At 45.7% G+C, this 22,966-nt stretch overlaps 2 protein-coding genes across 2 annotated transcripts; both read right to left on the bottom strand.

Moving 5' to 3' along the window:
* Positions 1-6,691: 6,691 nt before the first annotated feature.
* Positions 6,692-17,346, bottom strand: LOC132712343 (major histocompatibility complex class I-related protein 1-like). The gene is made up of 6 exons (XM_087885332.1): positions 17,334-17,346; positions 16,784-17,110; positions 15,718-16,005; positions 15,241-15,306; positions 11,326-11,455; positions 6,692-9,447 (listed from the first exon to the last, which is right to left on the bottom strand). The coding sequence occupies exons 1-6, from the start codon at positions 17,344-17,346 to the stop codon at positions 9,435-9,437; spliced, it is 837 nt and encodes a 278-aa protein (XP_087741458.1). The 3' UTR covers positions 6,692-9,434.
* Positions 17,347-17,356: 10 nt separating this feature from the next.
* On the bottom strand, positions 17,357-20,056 carry LOC148115972 (class I histocompatibility antigen, Gogo-A*0401 alpha chain-like). The gene is made up of 2 exons (XM_087884615.1): positions 19,918-20,056; positions 17,357-17,611 (listed from the first exon to the last, which is right to left on the bottom strand). The coding sequence occupies exons 1-2, from the start codon at positions 19,973-19,975 to the stop codon at positions 17,361-17,363; spliced, it is 309 nt and encodes a 102-aa protein (XP_087740741.1). The 5' UTR covers positions 19,976-20,056; the 3' UTR covers positions 17,357-17,360.
* Positions 20,057-22,966: the final 2,910 nt, after the last annotated feature.

The raw sequence follows: 22,966 nt of genomic DNA, 5'->3' as shown, positions 1-22,966 counted from the left end.
CAGGTGTGGGAAACTTACTGTTGGTGAGAAGGGAGTGTCATTTTAAAGAGGCCCCACAAGAAGGACAGAAAAGACAACCCAAACCATCTCCAACTTTCAGCATAGTGATAAGAGTCTGAAGTAGCAAAAGGAGAAGTTCAAGGAAGAAGTGGCTGAACTGAGGGGACCTGCTGAGCCACCTGCCCCACCGGTTCCCCCGTGTCCCACCATCCCCAAAGTTTGCTAACCACGCTCTGCTCTCCAGAGGTGGGTTTCAAAATATTTTACTACCGGTTCTGTGGGCGTGGCTTGGTGGGCGTGGCATGGCTTGGTGGGCATGACTTGGTGGGCATGACAGGGGAAGGATACTGTAAAATCTCCATTCCCTCCCCACTCCCGGGGGAAGGATACTGCAAAATCCCTATTTCCTCCCGATCAGCTGGGACTCGGGAGGCAGAGAATAGATGTGGGTGGGGCCAGTCAGAATTTTTACTACCGGTTCTCCGAACGACTAAAAATTTCTGCTACCGGTTCTCCAGAACTGGTCAGAAGCTGCTGAAACCCACCTCTGCTGCTCTCCCAAGGATCTTCTAGACCCCTCAGAGAAACCCCCCCCCCACTTCCCATACCCTTCCACCCTCATGCAAAAAAGAAAAAGAGCCTCCCTTAAACCAGGCAGGAGCTCCAGACCTTCTGTCCAAGCCCAGGAACACCCACACATTAGCTCTGAAATTGGAATGACCAGGTTGGACAGGATTGTTAGAGTTCCAGACCAGGAGTAGGTTCTACTTACCTTTGCTATTGCATCATGCCCGCGTGCGCAGATCGCTTTTGATGACGCCTGGGTCAGTGGGCGGAGCCTCCCACCGGTTTTACTACCGGTTCTTGCGAACCGGTCCGAACCGAGGGCAACCCACCACTGTTCCAGACCCATTTGGCCCCACAATGAATATATTTCCACCACTATGTGAAACCACTGCCCCTTATATCCCCCGAGGTGTTTGTTCCTCAGAGACCCCACCCTCCGCAAGCTTTTCTTCCCGTTCCCTGAGCTCGAATGGGATCTTTTAGGGTTCCAGAGGGAGTTAAAGGCCACACTGGCTGCAGAGCATTCTTTGAAGGACTTTCTCAGTTTCATCCACCAGACCAGGGGTGAAATCCTACAGGTTCTAGAGAACTGATAGTGGAAATTTTGAGTAGTTCGGAGAACCGATAGCAAAAATTTTGAATAGTTCAGAGAACTGGCAAATACGACCTCTGGCTGGCCCCAGAGTGGGGTGGGAATGGGGATTTAGCAGTATCTTTCCCCTGCCACACCAAGCCACACTATGCCCACCAAGCCATGCCCACATAACTGGTAGTAAAAAAATTGGATTTCACCACTGCATCAGGCCCATCAGAGCAAGGAGGCAGGCTAGGTTACGAGTCCCCTGTCTTAAAGAGGTCCATCTAATGATACCAAGAAGATCCTTCCCCTGGGTGGTTCTTTCCTTGTGGAACATCATCCTCATGGAGATAAGATTGCCCCCCCACGCACACACCTTGATACTCTTTCCAAAAGCCCTGAAGTGTTTGCCAGTAGACCTCTCCCTCCCCCCCCCGATATTGATTTGATTGTTGTCACCAGGAGGGGGGATTATTAGGTTTTGCATTTGGGTTTTTACATCTGTCAGCCACCTGGAGGCTTTGTGTCATGTTTTACATGCCTGACTCAGTTGCAATGCAGGCTGGCTCTGGCACTCACTTCACACACCCACATCCCAGCCATTCCTCCTGGGATCTCTGCCCCCTACTGAAGCGTGTGTGAGACTCCTGAGCAAGCAGCAGGAGAGAATACAGAATAACAGAGTTGGGAGGGACCTTGGAGGTCTTCTAGTCCAACCCCCGGCTCAAGCAGGAGACCTTATGTCATTCTGGACAAATGGCTGTCTGGTTTCTCCTTAAAAACCTCCAGTATTGGAGCAGCCACAGTTTCTGGAGGCAAGCCCTTCCACTGATTAATTGTTCTCATTGACAGGAAATTTCTCCTTAATTCAAAGTTGGATCTCTCTTTGTTCCAGCCAAGAATTAAGATTTAGGACTTCTGAATTCCTTGTTGTCAAGTAACCAAGTGTTCAGTAGTAGCAGCCAAAAGCCTGGCCTTTACTGTCCAGGTTCTGGGCATGAGCTCAGAGGACCAAAATACACCATTATTTATTATATTATATTATATTATATTATATTATATTATATTATATTATATTATTATATTATATTATATTATATTATATTATATTATATTATATTATATTATATTATATTATATTATATTATATTATTATATTATATTATATTATATTATATTATATTATATTATATTATTATTCATATTTCTATGCCGCCCATTCTCCGAGGACTCTGGGGCGGCTTACACCAAAGACAGTATACTAAATAGCATATTGCCCCCCAACAATCTGGGTCCTCATTTTACCCACCTCGGAAGGATGGAAGGCTGAGTCAACCTTGAGCCGGTGAGATTTGATCCGCTGATCTGCTGAACTAGCAGTCGGCTGAAGTAGCTGCAGTACTGCACTCTAACCACTGCGCCTTTTGTCTTGTGTGTTAATTGCACCCATTCCAAGATTGAGGGGCTCTGCTCACAGTCACTTGTAGGAAGTTAGCACCCACCCCTTTCCTGGAAGAGTGAAATATTTTAGGAAATATGAAAAAGGCAGAATATTATATTTCCCTGGATGAGAAATATGAGAAGCATATTTTACAGACAAAGCAGCTCCCACCTTCCTGCCCCCCTACCTTTGTCAATGGGCCATTAAGGCTTCGGCCAGTCTATTCTACATAACAAAGATCTACCTCCTTCAGGCAGAGCCAGAGTAGGAATTGCCAAAGATAGGATTAGCCCTCTACACAATAGCAGCAGAAACTCACCACATGTGACCTGGGAAGCACATGTGACCATCAGCCAGCAAGGCCCCCACCCACTGGGAGTCTGACAACCAATCAGGATACTCTTTCGGGGGCCCAAGAAATGCAGAGCCAGAGAGAGCATAAAAACCCGAAGACTCCCTGTATCTGCCCTTTTTTCTGTTCAGGAACTCAAGCCATGTGATCCTGTCCACCATTAAACCATCTTTCCAAGCAGTCTCCATGTTTCCAGTGTCTGTTTCCCCACTTGGAGCAGAACCTAGAGGGATGTTTCTTCCAACAAACTCATGCTCTATTCACTTCCTAGTTGGACTACTGCAATGCACTCTATATAGGGCTGCCCTTGAAGAGTATCTGGAAGCTTCAGCTGGTGCCAAATGAAGCGGCACGGGCAGTGATGTGCGTTTCTAAAACAACACATACTATGCCTCTGCTCTGGGAGTTGCACTGGTTGTCGGGCTGCTTCTGGATCCAGTTCAGAGCATGTCGAAGTAGACTAAACTTAGTGTAATACTTCCTTTTCACCAGTAGATGGCTCTCTCCAATTCACAAATCCCCCGACAACAAATATCAATTTGTAAATCCACAAAAATAATTACTTCCTCTTCTCCGAATTAAGTCCTTTTGTTGTTTAAAGAATACTTCTCTGTTTTCTTATCTTATTTTTAATTTCTTCCAAGTCCAATTTTAAATCCAGGTGGAAGGTTCCTTTAGGGCTTTAGTTTTAAAGTTCCTTTTTTTTTCCCCCACTTGAGTTCCCGAGTGCCAATTAGCTGCTAATTACGCATTGGGACTTCTATCAAACTTTACAATTTTTTTTCTTCTTACCTGAGAGTTGGCCAATCACTCACCCGGTAACAATACTCTGTTCAATCTCCACTCCTGCTTTTCCTCTTCTTGTTTGTGGCCGTTCCAGCTTTTGACAGCTCCATGATTGCCTTCCTTCGCCGCTGGGTCGGAGCCTAATGCCGGCACTTCAGGGAACTTGCTCTTTCCCTATCTGTGCCAGCCTGTGCCTCCTTTCTTCGCTGTCCCTGCGGGCCATCTCTATTCCTATATCTGCAAAATATCAACCAACAAATGCTCTGTCTTTCACATTGGCAAAAAAAAAATCAGAACATCAAATACAAGCTGGGCGGATACGACCTCGTAGACGACCCACATTCTGTCAAGGACCTTGGAGTACTCATCTCAAATGATCTAAGTGCCAGAGCTCACTGCAACAACATTGCCAAAAAGGCATTAGGAGTTGTTAACCTAATCCTGTGTATCTTCTTCTCCGGCAATATTGTACTGCAAACTAGGGCATACAAAACCTTTGCTAGACCAATTTTTTTTTTTTAATTTGATTTATATGCCGCCCTTCTCCGGAGACTCAGGGCGGCTTACAATGCATTAAGCAAGAGCCTTCATACTTTTGTATATTTTTACAAAGTCAGCTTATTGCCCCCACAAACTGGGTCCTCAATTTACCTACCTTAGAAAGGATGGAAGGCTGAGTCAACCTTGAGCCTGGCGAGATTCGAACTTGCTAATTGCAGACAGCTGGAGTTAAATTACAGTGCTTTAGTCTGCTGAGCTATCCAGGCTCGAATAGAGCTCATCTGCCTGGAACCCCCACTGCATATCAGACATTAATACAATTGAGTAAATCCAGAGATATTTCACGAGAAGAGTACGCCACTCCTCTGTTCACAATAGAATACTTTATGCCACTAGGCTTGAAATCTTGGGATTAAGACAATTTAGAACAATGCCGCCTTCGGTCTGATCTAAGCGTAGTACACAAAATTATCTGCAACAACGTCCTACCTGTCAAGGACTACTTCAGCTTCAACCACAATAATACACAAGCACACAACAGATACAAACTTAAGGTAAACCACTCCAAACTTGATTGCAGAAAATACGACTTCAGCAACAGAGTGGTCAATGCCTGGAATGCACTACCTGACTCTTTGGTTACATCCCCAAACCCCCATAACTTTAACCTTAGACTGTCTACTGTTGACCTCACCCCATTCCTAAGAGATCTGTAAGGGGCGTGCATAAATGCACCAGCGTGCCTACCGTCCCTGTCCTACTGTCCCCATTTATTCATATCCTTATCCTGTATTCATAGTCATGTTTATACTTGTATCTGTTATCTTATACGTATTTGACAAATAAATAAATAAATAAATAAATAAATAAATAAATAAATAAATAAAGTTGCCTAGCTCTTGTTACTTTTATCAGCTTTCTAACTACCCAGAATTGTTACAAGCTTTACACATGCATATTACCTGTGGATAAACATTCTTTGTTCTTGCCAGAGAGACTCAACAATTACAGGCTTCTCCATTTATTTTCAAGTGTGCCATGACCTGGCTTTATGTTAGCAGACAGTCCATCATACTCATAGTACTAAATGTCCTTGTGACTGTAATGATGTGTAAAAGCAATGTCCCATAGTCATATGATCAAACTCGGTATGTGGAAGCCAGATTCACTTAACAACCATGATACTAACATAATGTTAAGGTATTTAAACTTAGTAGCTGGAGCAGTGGGGTTGTGCAGTGAGCCAGAAACCCACAGACATAGTGAATTGATTGGAGAGTGCTGTCTCCTACACAAGGCAATCTGCACTGTGATTGGTTGCTGTATGTGTGGAGGGGGAGTTTCCCTTTCCCCCCACCTTTTTCTTCTATGTGCCCTGTATGCTTTGTCATTTTACCTCATGATGCTCCTGCTAGCCAGACTATCTTGTTTGCTGTAAATATTGATGTAAAACATATTTATTTATGTAAAACTACAAGTTTGTGTCAGCATCTCTGACTCCACTTGGACACCTGCTGCCCAATTCCTTGACAGGTTATGGGCCCAGAAGTGCCCTGGAGTGACAGTAGTAAATTTCTCTGAGGTAAATGTTTCTTCATGAACCCGAGGTAAATTTCTATGAGGTAAAAGTTTCTTCATGAACCTTAGGTAAATTTCTCTGAGGTAAATGTTTCTTCATGAACCTGAGGTAAATTTCTATGAGGTAAAAGTTTCTTCATGAACCTTAGGTAAATTTCTCTGAGGTAAATGTTTCTTCATGAACCTGAGGTAAATTTCTCTGAGGTAAATGTTTCTTCATGAACCTTAGGTAAATTTCTCTGAGGTAAATGTTTCTTCATGAACCTGAGGTAAATTTCTATGAGGTAAATGTTTCTTCATGAACCTTAGGTAAATTTCTCTGATGTAAATGTTTCTTCGTGAACCTGAGATAAATTTCTATGAGGTAAAAGTTTCTTCATGAACCTGAGGTAAATTTCTATGAGGTAACAGTTTCTTGATGAACCTGACAGAGGTTGAGGACGATTGGCCTGTAAAAACAGCACAATGCTATCTGTTCCAGGAATGGGAGGTGGATTTCCTTTAGCTGGTCTTAATGAGACAAATTATCTCTCGTGGAGCCTAAAGAGGGAGATGTTTCTGTGGAGGGAGGATTTGTGGACAATTGTAAGCAATCTTCCAATAGATCTCAATGAGGAACAGCAAAAACTAAATGAAAAAGCACTAGCCAGCATAATTTTGTGCTTGGAAAATGGTCAGGTAACACATATGCATGGGCCAGCATTCTCTAGCAGAGAATCTAGAATTTATGTACCGGTAAGAGAGACGGCAAGCAGCAAAGTAACTCTCTCCAGAAAACATTATAGATGTTTTCTATAAGGCTACAGTCTGGAAACTGTAACAAGGCTACAGTCTGGAGAACGTCTGTTGGATCACCTCCAGTTCAAGAAAATACTATAAACAAGCATCATATCTTAACAAAGCTGCTACTTTTAATAAATACTTGCTATGTCCAAAAGGCATACTCATAATAAATCCCCTTGTGGCTGTAATGATCTATAAAATTCCCACAGTCATATGATCAACCTCTATTGACCTTCTGACAAGCAAAATCAATGGGGAAGCCAGATTCACTTTACAACCACGTTACTAACTTAACAACTGCAGAGATTCATTTAACAATTGTGGCAAAAAAAGGCCATAAAATAGGGCAGAATTCACTTAACAACTGCCTCGCTTAGCAATATAAATTTTGGGCTCAGTTATGGTCGAAAGTAAAGTACCTATACTTTAACAAAAGTAGACATGGTGCTCACCCCCAACCTCATTTTTCCTGTTTAAATAAAAACATTATACAATTTAACTACAAAAAAATAATGTATCTATTTTTTCTATAACTTCCCCAAACCAAAACTTGTAAAGCTGTGAAGAAACCCCCCCCTTGTATTGGCACAGATGTTTATTTAGTGCTTGGTGTCAATTTGCAGAGGTTTCAAGTTGCCATAAGCAGCAGGGAGGGAGAACTGATGGAGCTGATTGATTTCCCTAACTGAAATTACGTACCACAAATGTTTTTCATTCCATATTCCTGCCAGCTGCATAAAGGAAACTTTGTAAGAAGAAAACAGCTACCAGTGCTTAGAGATAATAGAAAGTGGAAGCCAGAAGTTTGGCTCCATTTACAAGCAGGCAGAAAACTCACTCAAGACAGAATATTTCACAATGGAAATTGCCCAAATCTTTTTAGAAACACAAAGCCCATATTGCACAAACCCCAAAACTTCAAAAACATAGAACCATATAAGAACCTCCTCTTATCCAGTTTGTTGTTCAGCTGACCCAGAAATGAACTGCTGAATGTCACTTCGCTTCTGCAAGCAAAAACCTCCTTCCAGCAGCTGCTTCTTGGCTTGTCAATTTAAAGTGATGGCATCTTTTTTTTTTCCTTCTTCTTTGCCAAGTGATCTCCTGGCTGAGAAGCGAGCCCTGATTTTTTCCTTCTAGCCGATCAGTTGGGAGGCTTCTTGGCTTCTCAATTTAAAGTGACGGTGTCTTGAGTTTTTTTCCTCTTCTTTGTCAAGTGAGCCCCGATTTTTTTCCTTCTAGCTGATCAGCTGGGAGTCGGGAGGCAGCAAATAGATTGGGGGCGGGGCCAGGCAGAGGTGGTATTTATTGGTTCTCTGAACTACTCAAAATTTCCACTACCGGTTCGCAAGAACCGGGGAGAACTGATAGCAACCCACCACTGCTATAGCAACATCCTAACTATCTCTAATGATCTAAGTGCCAGAGCTCACTGCAACAAAATTGCCAAAAAGGCATTAAGAGTTGTTATCTAATCTTGTGTAGCTTCTTCTCTGGTAATATTGTACTGCTAACTAAAGCATACAAAACATTTGCTAGACCAATTCTCAAATGCAGCTCATCTGTCTGGAACCCGCACTGCATATCAGACATTAATACAATTGAGAGAGTCCAGAGATATTTCATGAGAGGATTCCTCCACTCCTCGGCTCGCAATAGAATACCTTATGTCACCAGACTTGAAATGTTGGGCTTAGACAACTTAGAACTACGCCACCTTCGGTCTGACCTAAGCATAGTACATAAAATTATCCATTGCAATGTCCTATCTGTCAATAAGTACTTCAGCTTCAACCACAATACATGAAACCACACCAAACTTGATTGCAGGAAATACAACTTCAGCAACAGAGTAGTCAATGCTTGGAATTCACTACCTAACTCTGGTTTCTTCCCCAAACCAGGGGTGGGTTCTACTTACTTTTACTACCGATTTGTATCGTGCCCGTCTGCCCATGCTCGCTTTTGCGCAGACCACTTATGATGACATCTAGGTCAGTGGACGGAGCCTCCCACCGGTTTTATTATCGGTTCTATAGAACCGGTCCAAACCAGGGGCAATCCATCACTGCCCCAAACTCCCAAAACTTTAACCTTAGACTGTCTACTGTTGATCTCATCCCACTCCTAAGAGTCTGTAAGGGGCGTGCATAAGAGCACCAATGTGCCTACCACCCCTGTCCTAATGTCCCCTTTTATTCTTATCCATTTCATGTATTAATAATCACATTTATACTTATATCTGTTATCTAATACATGCTTGACTAACTAAACAAACAAACAAACAAATAAGTAAATAAATAAATCCTGACGGGAGGAGTTGAAGCAGTTCATGTCTAGGATACGAAGGGTAGGTAGAGATTTTCTCAGCTCTCTTTTTGACCTGTATACAGGTCCTTGATGTAATGGATCTTGCAATGTCTGGCTATTGGACTGCCTACCCCACAATAAAATATAAGATTCCATACACACAGACCTTTTTTTCACTCCTCGTCCAAGTTGTGGCCGAAGCAAATTGCCTTGAAAAGATTAAAAAGCAGTTGAGGGCTATTATCTGACCTAAAGTGTACTTAACATACCTTGCTATACAACCGGTTCAATTTTAACACCGACACTAATGGTGGATCTATCAAAATGAATCCACCAGACAGTTTAGTTTAAATGTTCTCCAGATATCCAGATTTTGGATATTAAAATGAACTTCCAGCGATGGTTGCATGTATGGAAACCAACACAACTGCTTGAAGGAAGCCTCTTCTGAGTCCATTAGAGCTATCCATGTTGTTGCTTGATCCGTTCTTCGGTTTCCTCTGAAAACAGGATCTTTACCTTTTGATAGGTTTTGCAGTCTACAACAGCCGCCTGTTTAGGGGGAAAAAATTCCAACAAAACAAGTACGTTTGGGGAATATTCATTTTAGTTCCAGCTCCTGTGAAAAGACCCACTTCCTTCCACAACATCCTGTGTGTATTCAGTCCAAAAGGATGCTGAAATTCATTATTATTATTTAAAGGCAAAAGATGGAAGTTCCAATCTCTGGGCTGCAGTTAGCAGGGATGGGTGGGGATGATGACAAAGGATTAATTTTTACATCTTTCTTCCCCTGGGAAAATACCCCACATAATCATTGCTGAAAGAGTTTTAATTAACCTTTTTGAGCCCCCTATCTTCCCTTCTTTTTTAGAATTAAGGAGTCGGGCAGTGGTGCGACAGGTGTTGGGCAGTGGTGGGTTACCCCTGGTTCGCACCGGTTCTATAGAACCGGTAGTAAAACTGGCAGGAGGCCCCGCCCACTGACCCCGGTGTGATCAAAACGCTTCTGCGCATGTGCAGAAGAACACGCAGCCCCGCTGCAAACCGGTAGTAAAGGTAAATAGAACCTACCCCTGGTGTTAGGGCATGGGAGGTGTGGCTGTGGTGGTCCTAAGGTAAGCAGGGAAGACATCCCCCAAAAATAAGACATGGTCTTTTTGGGGTCAAAAAGAAAATAAGACCAGGACTTATTTTCAGGGAAACATAGTATTTTACTGATCTTTTTAGCATGAAAAGCAATGATCCCCAACATTTCCACCTTGGCGGCTCGGCGTGGTAGGGAGGGGCATGTGAGTGGCAAGCACACGTGAACACAGATCCATTTGTGTGAGAGGAGGGTGCTTGAGCTCGTGTACAAAGCTCCACTCATGTGAGTGGCAGGCACATTGCTTGTGTGAGAAGCTCTGCTTGTGTGAGCAGAAGCCACTTGAGCAGAGGGCACTTCTGCCCATGCACAAAATTCCACTCGTGGGAGAGTACTCACGTGCGAAGTTCCATTTGTGCGAATGGAGCTTGGCATGCACATGCAAGCACCCTCTACTTGTGTGAGTAGAGTTTTGTGTGCAAGTACAAACACTCTCCGCTCAAAACAGCCCACCACTCACACAAGTAAAGTTTCATGGGTGTGCAAGAAATATAGGTCATAACATAGACTGGACAAATGGGATAAGCTATGGACAGAAAATCATAAGATGACAATGTCGATCCCATACAAAGAAAACCTATATCAGATATTCTACAGATGGCACCTCCCACCGGCACATTTGGCTAAAATGTTTCCAAATACATCACCAATGTGTTGGAAATGCAAGTCGCAAAAGGGGTCATACTACCATCTCTGGTGGTCTTGCAGAAAGGCACAACATTACCTGCAAGAAATTAAGAGAATGATCGAAGAAATAACCAAACAAAAAGTTGAAATGAAACCGGAATTTTTTCTATTTGGAATGACTACACCACAATATACTAAGGAGATAAAATACCTTATCATTCACATTTTGACAGCAGCACGCATACTGTACGCCCAAAATTGGAAATCCAAATTACTACCAACAGAAGCAAAAATAATTGAAAAAATAACCGAATGTGCAGAAATGGATATAGTCACTAAAGAGCTTCAAGAGTCGGAAGATACCGATTATTATATAGTTTGGCAAAGATGGTACTCATGGCTGGAGGGAAAGATAGGGCCAGTAAAATAAAATGTTAGGAAAATTTCACGGGTGTGCACTTGCCCATTGCTTATGCAGCCCAATTCCAAACAGATCACATCTCGGGAGTGAGCTGTAGTCTGGAGGGGGGGATTGGGGGCCCCTGACTTAAGAGAGTGCATTCCGCACTCCAACAAGCCAGATGGTCTCAGCTTCCAGTTATTTATGAAGCTGGAGTTTTGTCTCATAAATAGACTTCAGCAATAGTCAGGCTCACCTGTTGGAGTATCGCTTGGGTAGAAACTCATCTTCTGTACTTGAAGGAGAAGGATCCATTTCTGGAGGGACGTCACCAGGGTAAGTTTTTTTCTCCTGATGGAGTTTTTTCCAGCATCTCCACCACCAGCCTGATAAATGGCAGAAAGAGAAGACGGCTCATTTATTTATGGGGCAGCAGCTCCTGCCTGGGATGGATTTAAGCTAAAGAACCCGAAGGACCCAGATGGTACAACTGCCTGGACTACAATGCAGCATCGTAAGAAAGATATATGTGTGTCTCCATCTGTTTATAATTGATAAAAGGGCAAAATTGCTGGCTGTCAAGAGCTGCTGATCAGGGGGGAAAATGATACAGAGCATTTCCTCCATGGAAGATGTTACCTACTCTGTTTCCCCAAAAATGCAACCTACCCCGAAAGTAAGGCCTAGCCTGATTTTTTTGGGGTGGGCCTAATATAAGGCTTACCCCAAAAATAAGCCCTAGTGAAGGAGGTGGGCATGCCAAGCACAGGAGGCAGCCCTTCCCTTTCCCGGTCACCTCATAGAGGCTCAGCCCCTTAATTGCAGCCCTCGGATCAGGTGAACTCAGTCTTGGAAGGGTTGAGCCTGAGCCTGTTCCTCCCCATCCAGATCCGCACAGCCTCCAGGCACTGGGACATCACTTCAAGGGCATCATTGGGGTGGCCTGGGGTGGAGATGTACAGCTGGGTGTCATCAGCGTACTGGTGGTATCTCACCCCAAAGCCACGGATGATCTCGCCCAGCGGCTTTACATAAATGTCATATTTATGTAAATCATATTCCAGTGTGTTTTGGCAGGGAGAAGGCACAGCTGCTGTTTTTTGCTCAGGTTTCCACTGCAGTAGTGACTGCAGGATTTATTTTTATCTCCCTTCCAAAACATCCTGGGACAGTACCAGCAGCAAGTGGAGGCAAAAGAATGAGGCCGCCCACTCCGTGTCCAGCAGCCACTGCAAGCACATTCCAGGAAAGAGCCGAGTCCCACTTTTCGCTTTTGATACGCTCACCACTTGTTGGCAGCAACTGGCATAAGGGACTGCCTGTGCTGCTGGCCTCACAGGAGCTCTTCGCCTTCCTGGTAGTGCTGCTCCCAGTGTGGGAGTCGGGCCAGATCTATGACCCCCGGAGCAGCCCTCCATGAGCCTGCCAGGGTCCCTTTGCCAGTGGCCATGGGTGGAGCCATGCCGCCTCACCTGCCACTGCCTTTGGGCTTCTGAAAGCCTTCCTGCAGGTCTACTCGGTGCTGCAGGCGCCGGGCCCAGCAGTCTTCGGAACCTGGCCCTGGTGAGTGCTGCAGTTCTCGTGCTGGCTTTGCAAGGCAGCGTGGGTGGCATGGCTCCAATGGCAGCAGGGGGGCCCTCCGGAGGCCATAGATCCAGGAGGACTTCCTCCACACTAGGCAGGAGCATCCCAGCAGGGCGTGGCTAAGATCAGCACTGCCAGGACAGCAAAGAGCCCCAGTGAGGCCAGCAGCAGCACAGGCAGTCTCTTGGCAGCCACTGGCCAAGAATCAGCAGCAAGCGGAGCAGGCAGAGTCTGGGGCATGCCAGGATCTTAAGACATTGCAGCTGCAAGCAGCTGTTTAGTAGAGGCTGTTCAGGCTCCTAAGGTAAAGCAGGTGCAGATCAGCTGTTTCACGGAGGTCATGGAGGTGCTAGGCGGGAGGGGCAGCTCCAGTGGTGAAATGTAAAATTTGTTACTACCGGTTCTGTGGGCGTGGCTTGGTGGGAGTGGGGGGTAATGTGACTGGGTGAGCATGTCCAACTTTTTTTTTTTTTTTAACTTTTAAAAGCATTTTCTTTACCTCTTCAGCCGAAGAGGTTGGAAAAAAATGCTTTTAAAAGCCTCTGACGATCAGGCAACTCAGCTGGGATCATCAGAGGCTTTTAAAAGCATTTTTTTCCATGTTATTTGATTATAAGCACTGGATTTGCAGAGAATAAGATGAATAAGTTTATGCAAAGCTATTAAGTAAGGAATGTTTCCAGGAAGAATCAATATGAGTTTATGGGGTAAAAAGTAAAAATAAGGTTTTTACAATATAATTTATTTGAGATTGGTTAAAATATGTTGTTAATGTGTTAATATATGTAAGGGTTGGAGATGTGATGGTTAATTGTAATTGGGTTCTGATTGTGCAATGCTGGAAGAAAGAAGACTTGCTTATTATTGAAGAACGGACAAGAATGAAGTTGGATTGATTATTTTCAAGCAATAATTGGTTTAAATAGTTATATTCAGATATGAACAGGGGGAGTTAAAGTGCAAAAGGGAGATAAATCTATAGATAGTTAGCTTATGGTGTTTTTTTTTAATATGTTTGCTAAATGCTATAACCGTATTTGCTCTGGGAAGTCCGGGGGGAGGGAGGGTTGGGGCAGGAGGGGGGAGGAGGGAAGGGAAAATATGTGTAAAATTTTTTAAAACTTTTCAATTAAAAAAAAAAGCATTTTTTTCTACAACCTCTCGAAGAGGTTGTTGAAAAAAATGCTTTTGAAAGCCTCTGACAATCCCAGCTGAGAAGCACGATCATCAGAGGCTTTTTTTTTTTTTTTACTTTTAAAAGCATTTTTTCGGCCGAAGAGGTTGTAGAAAAAATGCTTTTAAAAATAAAAAAAAAACCTCCTCTGATGATCGCGTTGCTCAGCTGGGCATGGCGGGGGGGGGGGCAGGGATTTTTGCGACTGGTTCTCTGAATCACCCACCACCACTGCTACTGGATTGGGCGATCCGGTCCGAACAGGGAGCATTTCACCCCTGGGCAGCTCGTCCTGCCCCCCAGCACGGAAAAAAATGGGGTGGAATAAGATCTCCCCCAAAATAAGACTTGGTGCCTTTTTTGGCAGCCCAAAAAATATAAGACCCAGTCTTATTTTCAGGGAAACATGGGTAGTTTGGTAACGAAATGTCCGAGAGGTATAAGCAAGCTCAGAGAACAGGCACCTGCCAAAAACTACATCCAGTTTTGGTCACCACAATATAAAAAAGATGTTGGGATTCTGGAAAGAGTGGAGAAAAGAGCGACAAAGATGACTAAGGGCTGGGAGGCTAAAAGATTGGAAGAATGATTGCAAGACATGGGTATGTCTAGTCTAGGGGAAAGAAGAACTAGGACTGATATGACAGCAGTTTTCCAGTACTTGATGACTGTCACAGAGAAGGAGTCACACTATTCTCTCAAGTACCAGAAGGCAAAGACAAGAAACAACAGATGGAAACTAATCAAAATAACAGAGGGAAGCAACCTAAAACTGAAGAGAAATTTCCTGACAGTAAGAATAGCAATAGCACTTAGACTTATATACCGCTTCACAGTGCTTTACAGCCCTCTCTAATCGGTTTACAGAGTCAGCCTATGGCCCCCAACAATCTGGGTCCTCATTTTACCCACCTCGGAAGGATGGAAGGCTGAGTCAACCTTGAGCCAGTGAAAACTCAATTGCTGCAGTCAGCAGGGTGCGATCCCGTTCTGAACCGGTAGTAAAGGTAAGTAGAACCCACCCCTGAAGCAGAGCCGCAGGACATGGGGCCCCTCCCACCAGAACTTCCCCAATCTTCTTCAGGGGCAGGATTATGGTTTTTCTAGCACTTCCCAGATCATTTATGGGACTTTCCTTTGCTTCCTGAGTTCCTGATGTTTGCTTCTCCGAAGTAAATCTATTCAGGCTAAAGAGACACAAGGAAGGGAGAACATTCTGAGATTTACAGGAAATGGAAAAAAAATAGCTGCATAGTTGCTTCTTCCTTTCTGACTCCTCTTCCAAATGCTATTTATGAGGAAGGATCTTATGGGGAACATGGGGGAAACTCTCAGGGAGGCTCTGCTACCCACTCAAGATCAGTCAACACAGAAAGACTCAGGGGTGGATGTCAGTGGATTTCTTTCACTTACATATCCGGAAGAGAATCGCAGCTCCCGAGATTATGATAGCCCCAATTCCCACAGGAATCTGCCACCCTATAGGTAAAAAAAGGACAGACATGGTTCTGATTAGACAGATGCAGAGTTCCCCAAAGTGGAGATGCTGAGCAATGGAAGAAATTCCCAATCTTCACTGGCCTCCAGGAAGTGCCCCCACCTGAAGGAAGCCTTGAAGGGCAGAAGGAAGAGTCACAATCATGTCATCTATCACACCAACTCATATATCACCGTATCTTCATACCTTTGCTATTCAGTTACCACTTCCATCTCCCTTGAGAGAAATCACTTCTCTCCCATTACTAAATGCAGGACTCTTTTTCCTGCTCTCCACCTGAAAACATGAGATGATGCAGCAGAAAACTCCCACCCCCATTGTCAAATACGGATGTAACATTTACTCCTAGACAAAATTTCCTTCTATGCATCACAACCCCATCAGCCTCTCACCTGTTTCCTCCTTCAAGGCCAGGACCAGGGGCTCCTGCAAGCCCTCGTGCTCCAGGTGACACCGGAAACGGTCCCTCTCCTTGGGGTCGATCTCAATGCTGAGGTGGATATAATAGGTCCCGTCTGAATTGGGCACCACATTCCTATGGAGAGTCTCATAGACACAGGCCTCTCCTTCCCTTGTCCAGATGGCCTGGATCTCTTTGGGGTAGAAGCCAAAGGCCTGGCAGGTGAGGACCTCCAATCTGTCATCCACTATCTTGCAATTCACCTTCCCCACTGGAGGCTCTGCAGGAAAAGCAACACCATAGTTACCAGGTCTTCTAGAGTTTCTGTCAAGATGGCTGAATAAGTGGGAAGGCCTCTTTTGATCATTCTCTCCCTCTGCTCCTTCTCCTCCACTGAACCTCTGGATCACTGGTGGGTTTCACTCACCTTTGCTACTGGTTCGCTCGTGCGTGCGTGCTCACTTCGCTCACGCATGTGCCACTTCTGCACATGCGCAGAAGCTTCTGTGCATGCACAGATCGTATTTGATGGCATCCGGGTGGGTGGGCGGAGCCTCCCGCTCCTGCTGCTACCGGTTCGCCCAAACTGGGACGAACCGATAGCAACCCACCACTGCTCTGGATGCCTCAAAGATGGGGCACTGAAGCTCTTTAGATGTATTGTTGAAGGGGTTAAATAGAATTTGGGGTAAAGCTCTCAAATTGACCAACGTAACTGTAATGCTTGGGACTTGGTGTAATTTCCCTTCCCCCAAATTGAATTTGTTCAAGTTGTTCCAGATAAAAAAAAATCAGGAGCAGACTGATCTTTGTCTTCTGACCCAGACACAGGATATTCGCTTCTTCTGCTTTGCAAGATTTTCTCAGGGAAATCGAATGAGCCTTCAGCATTAATTTCTTGCTCTGTTACTAGGTTTTTTTTGAAGAATTAATTTTGAGGAGAATTGGAGATTATTTTCCTTCTGTAATGTGATGTGGGATACTGACTGATCCTTTTCTGCAAACGGTGGATTAGCTAAACAGGGGGAGCTGCAGAAGCATCTCCTTTTGCCACCCACCTGTCTTCTCCAGAGCCTTCCTCCTGTAGGACTGGTATCTCTGCAGCCTCTCAATGCAGGTCTTCTCCAGGAAGCTTTTATTACTCTCAGACCACCCTGGATCCTCCTCCCACTTTTCCTTGACCTTCTGGGCCTGGGGCTGAGCTGCCACCCATCTGAGGGTCTCCTTGTCGAAGCTGATGAAGTCCCACCCATTGTAGCCATAGTGCAAAAATCCTCCTTTGCGCCCGTCTTCCCTGAGCTCACAGCCCCAGGTCACCTGCCAGGTGTGAAGCCCTGAAAGAGACCCAGAGGGAATGGATGTGAATGAAAAGGGTCCAGGATCTCCTTAGGGAGCATTATAGTCTTCCCATCTTCCCACCTGGGAAGAGAAACCTGATTTCTCCTTCCTCTCTTTATCACAGAAGGAGAAATATATTTTATTTCAATTAACCCTTTTTTGCTGGGGTCAGGCCATGAAGAATTTATAGGTGAGAGAGATAATTGGGGGGTCAGGGGCTGGGGAGCGGGTTGTTTTTCCTTTTTAGGAAAGATCATCTCACTATTATGCCCCCTGCAGCCATTGAGGCCAAAGATGTCACTGGCTCTGCTCACCTCCAGCACAGCGGTCTAGTTTTGATACCTTCTCCAGGTCAGCCCTGAAGACTCTTTCAGGGGCCAGAAAGGCCTCCTTCTCCGCCTCCTCCATCCAGGGCACCAGAGGCTCCATCTTCCTGGTGAGGCTGTCATAGCGAGCAATGGGCTGGTCATCTAAATAGCCTGTAACGAAAGACTGGCTGGGCTCTGGCAGTTGCAGGTAGAAGTAGCACAGGGAGTGTGACAGAGAACCTGGAGAGGAAGGAGGGAGAAGGGAGAATGAGTGGGCTTGGTGGGTGTGGCTTGGTGGGTGTGGCAGGGGAAAGATACTGTAAGCCGCCCTGAGTCTCCGGAGAAAGGCAGCATATAAATTGAACTAATAATAATTATAATACTGCAAAATCTCCATTCCCACCCCACTCTGGGACCAGCCAGAGGTGGTACTTGCCAGTTCTCCAAACTGCTCAAAATTGCCACTATCGGTTCTCCAGAACAGGGGTCACCAACCTTTCAGACCTCAGGGACCACTAAATTCATAATTTTAAATCCCACGGACCACTAATGTGATCTGCGTAATGACCGGCTGGGTGGGTGTGGCTAGGTGGTCATGTGACTGGGTAGGGGTGGCCAACTCAATGTCACTCACATCGAGGGGCACCTTGGCAGCCTCTACTTGGCCCTCCCCTCCCAGCCACTACCGCCTCCCCGCCTGGGCTCCTTAAGGCCCCAAAAGGAAGCAGTTGTTGGAGGTGAGCAGCCACCTTGAGAAAAACAGCAAAACAGCTCAGTTCAAATTGGATCTGGCTGAGAAGGAGGCTCAGTAGAAGCACCTCATTGAGGACTACAAACATAGGCTTTCCAAGCAGAGGGAAGACCTGCAGGAGTGCAAGGCCAGGTACTGGCACCTGGAGGCTCAGAGGGCTGAGATGGTCAACCAGTTCCAGGCCATGATGCAGTCCCACTGGAACTAAGTCCTCTAGCTCTTCGCCACCAGTGGCGAGCGGCACTTCCTCCCAGCCTTCTCCCAAAGCCCCACACCAGGAGGCTGAAGCAGACCCTGAGCCGGAATTTCTGCCTCCCTCCGACCCCCACAAAAAGGCCCTGAAGGGGGAGACTCTCTGCAGCAACACAAACGTTCATTGCACGTATCCAGCCCAGGGGCCGTAGTTTGACGACTCTTGATTTAGTGCAATATAAAAAATGCGAGTAATTTTTCCGCGGACCACTGGTAACCACTGCTCCAGAACCTGCTGGATTTCACCCCTGATCCCAGCCCCTCCCCCACTCCCAGGACCTTCCAGGGTGGCTCGCTTTTCTGATAGGTTTGGAGCTCCAAGGCGGGTTGTCCCGCCCTTTGCCAACCCAGGAGAGGAAAGGGATTGAGCTCTGAAAGTTCCTCTGTTCTGGAAAAATTAAAAAATAATAAAAATAAAGCTGCAAACTTTTCTTCAAACAGCCACTCCTTTTCTTTGCCCTTCCTGCCTGCCCACCCCAACTCTCCTGCAGCAATCTCTCACCCCCTCCCGCTTCCCTCTGCTGTCCCACTTCCATCCCCCTGTTCCATCCCCCACGTATATTACACCAGCCACAGGAGATTACATGACTCAAACCTGGCTATGTTCCCACTGCCTACGTCGCCTATCTATTCCCCTATTTTCTCAGGAATACAAATGGGAATGGAATGGATTTAAATCCATCCGTGGTTAAATGACGCTTGGTGAAGCATCGCGAGGAAAGGCAGCATAGTATTTTATTTTTACTTTATTGCCATTGTACATGTATATAGTACACTGTACATGTGTATAGCACGAAATTGGTTTTAGCCTCACTGGTGCAATCCATGACAAAAAAAAATTACAAACAACATAAATAGTATAAAGAATAATCCCCATGCAAATAATTAGGGGGAAAAAAGAAAAAGAAAAACTAGTCACATGTTTCCGCTGGTGCGTGGAGTGATCGTGGTTGTGTTTAAGAGTCTGACAGCCCAAGGACAGAAACTATTTTTAGACCTATTTGTTCAGATGGCTATCCGCCCAATGGTAGAAGTGCAAAGAGACACTGACCAGGGTAAGTGAATAATCTCTGGGTATCTTCCTTACTCTGCTGAAACAGTGAGACCTGGCAGTATCATGCAGTGGTGTTAGTGGGCAACTGATGGTTTCTTGTGCCGAATTGATCACTCTCTGTAGTGCCTTCCTGTCCGCAGCAGTTAAACCAGCCTACCATACTGTAATGCAGCCTGTGAGGACGCTTTCTATCGTGGACCGATAGAAAGAGGTCATCAGCCGTTTTTCCACCTGATTTTTTCCGCAGGACTCTTAAGGAAACGACGTCTCTGTTAGGCCTTGCCAATCACCAGGGACGTGTTGTTTTTCCAGATGAGATCTTGACCAATAAGCACTCCCAAGAATTTAAAAGAGGAAACCCTCTCCACATCCAGACTTTTTTCCCTTCTGGGAAAGGAGCTTAGAGGAGGAGAGACCCAGCCCAGGACTAAGGGCCTCATTCTCTGTCTGTCCCTCCCTGCCGGGTCGCAAGTCCCTCCAGGCACTCACCACGACAGGCCCACAGCACTGCTCCCAAGAGCAAGGAGGAGACCCATTTCAGCTGCATCGCCCTCCAGCCATGGCAAACAGCAAGATGATCACCAGCTATGTTTAGCCGAACTGGATATGCCTGGTATGTGAGGGCCCCTCTTGCCCATTTGTCACCACCACCCACCACCCCTCCCATCTTTTGCAGATTCCTGGATCAGTTTTCTTTATAATTTCGTCCAAGGACTCTGGAGAGTTAAGATTGTCTTTAATGGAGGGCTTCTCTGAGCGGATAATGGGCATTTTATTTATGACATTTCAGGGATGATGACTTTCCGCAAGAGCCTTCAAGTGAGTCCTTCTCTCTTTCTTATTGGATCCTATCCTCCCTTCTTATCGGAAACTCTCTTCCTTCCCTCGCGCTTCAGCGAGCCCCCTTTAAGGACTTTCGGTGTTTTCCTGTTTGTATTTCTGAGTCGGGAGTGAAAGTGAAAAAGAGGAAGGAGACTGTTCAGAGCTCTGCCCGCCGCCGTCACCGTCCCCAGTGTGCATTCCTGTACGGGCAGAGGCTGGGCTTCCTTCCAGTCAGCTCTCCCTGCCAATCAAAAAAGTCCCAGTCCTCGAGCAAGGGAGGGTAGCGTCTTCTAGCTGCGAGGTTAGCTGCGAGGTTCCAGAGTTGTGAAATCAGTCTTTTCAAAATAGCTCCCTCCCCAAATTCTGCCCTCCATCCTCCTGGCTCCTCCTGGCTCTTCCTGTCTATTTGGAGTGGGTGATGTCAGAACTCAGCTGGGGCTGTGCCTCCACCTCACCATGCTCTGAACTGGACCCAGAAGCAGCCTGAACAACCAGTGCGACTCACAGAGCAGAGGTATAAAGTCTGTTCTTTTGGAAACTCACGTCACTGCCTGTGCCACTTCATTTCGCACCAGCTGAAGCTTCCAGATATTCTTCAAGGGCAGCCCCTTATAGAGTACATTGCAGTAGTCCAACTAGGAAGTGAACAGAGCATGTACAATTGTGAGCAGAGCAGCTCCGTCTAGGAATGGGTGCAAGTAACACACAAGAAAAAAAATCAGCAAAAGCCATTACAAGGGAACACACACACACACACACACACACACACACACAGGATTCCTTAATACCAGTGGTGTGTTTTGGCCATGCCCAGAGCCTGGATATTGAGACCCAGGTCTTTTGCTGCTGCTGTTGAACCCTAGATTGGTCAACAAGAAGGAATAAAGAAATCCTAAATCTTAATTGTTTTATTTTTTATTTTTATTTTTTTTAATTTGATTTATATGCCGCCCTTCTCCGGAGACTCAGGGCGGCTTGCAGTGCGTTAAGCAATAGCCTTCATACTTTTGTATATTTATACAAAGTCAGCTTATTGCCCCCACAAACTGGGTCCTCATTTCACCTACCTTAGAAAGGATGGAAGGCTGAGTCAACCTTGAGCCTTGGTGAGATTCGAACCTGCAGTAATTGCAGGCAGCTGGTGTTAATAACAGGGTGCATTAAACCACTGTACTACCAAGGCTCAATTGTTGGTTGAAACCAAGAGCGATCCAACCTAGAATGAAGGAGAAATTTCCTGTCAGTGAGAACAACGAGTGCCTCCAGAAGTCGTGGGAGCTCCAACATTAGAAGTTTTTAAAGAAAAGACTGGACGGCCGTTTATCTGAATATAGGGTTTCCTGCCTGAGCAGTGGGTTGGACTACAAGATCTCCAAGGTTTCTCCCAACTCTCTTAGACTGTATTCTCTCCTGTTGCTTGCTCAGGAGTCTCACACACGCTTCAATGAAGGCCAGAGATTGCCAGAGAAGAATTCCTGGCATGCCAGGGTGTGAAGCGAGTGCCAGAACCAGCCTGCGCTATAATTGAGTCAAACTTGGAAAGCGTAACATTCCAGATGGCTGTCTCGTGTATAAGCCTAAATGCAAAAGCTAACAAATCTCTCTTCCCCCCCCCCACCAACAATAATCAGATCAATATCCCTGAGACCCTCGGGCCTATTGGCAAAACCTTCAGGGCCTTTGGAAAGAGTACCAAGGTGGGGGCCAATCTTAGGAGATGGAAAGCAGGAGGGGTGGGGTGGGGTGGAGTATATATATACACCAATAGCCTCCCACCGACCAGTCCGTTCTCACAGAGAGGGTCTCCTCAGGGTGCCATCAGCCAAATTATGTCGGCTGGCGACACCAGCGGGAGGGCCTTCTCTGTGGGAGCCCCAGCCCTATGGAATGAACTGCCCCCGGAAATACGTAAGATCTCCGACCTCCGGGTGTTTCGCTGCACACTGAAGACCCTGTTGTTCCGCCAGGCCGGGCTATCAACATAATAATTTTAAATTGGGGTATTTTAATTTTTGGGGTTTTAAATCGGCCAAATTTATTTAATTATTTTAATTTTTAATTATTGTTGTGTCCTGTGTTTTTAAATTGGCTGTACACCGCCCTGAGTCCTTCGGGAGAAGGGCGGTATAGAAATAAAATTATTATTATTATTATTATTATTATTATTATTATTATTATTATTATTATTATATAAGGGATATTGAGCTGAGGCTGCTGGGTGCCTCCGAGAGCAGGGGAGGCTCCAGCGCCTGTTGGGCGAGTACCCAGCCTTCATTTCCCCGGAATGGGACAATTGAAGGCGGCTGCTTGTTCTCTGCCTCTCCGCCACGGTTGAGCCCCTACGGCAGGGGTGGGTTCTAATTTTTTTTACTACCGGTTCTGTGGGCATGGCTTATTTTGTGGGTGTGGATTGGAGGTCATGTGACTAGGTGGGCGTGGCTAGCTGGTCAGAGTCATTTCTGGAAGGTCCTTGCACTTACGACCAGTCCGCGCACTTACGACCCGACTCATTTGTTTGCTTTTAACATTGATCAGCCGTAGGGCGGCCCTTTGAAGTCCCGCGGCAAGAGTTTAAACAGTTTTTTTCCCTCCAGTCATCAGCTGGGACTCAGGAGGCAGCAATAGATTGGGGGTGGGACCAAATAAAAGGTAAGAATAACGTGAGGGGGTGGGGAGGTGGGAGGGCGGCGGGTGGGGAGAACCAGTTCAGTGACGT

This window comes from Pantherophis guttatus, chromosome 2, assembly GCF_059756535.1.
Source record: "Pantherophis guttatus breed Tessera chromosome 2, ASM5975653v1, whole genome shotgun sequence".
Taxonomy (NCBI): Eukaryota; Metazoa; Chordata; class Lepidosauria; order Squamata; family Colubridae; genus Pantherophis; species Pantherophis guttatus.
This window is presented reverse-complemented; position numbering and strand designations above follow the sequence as displayed.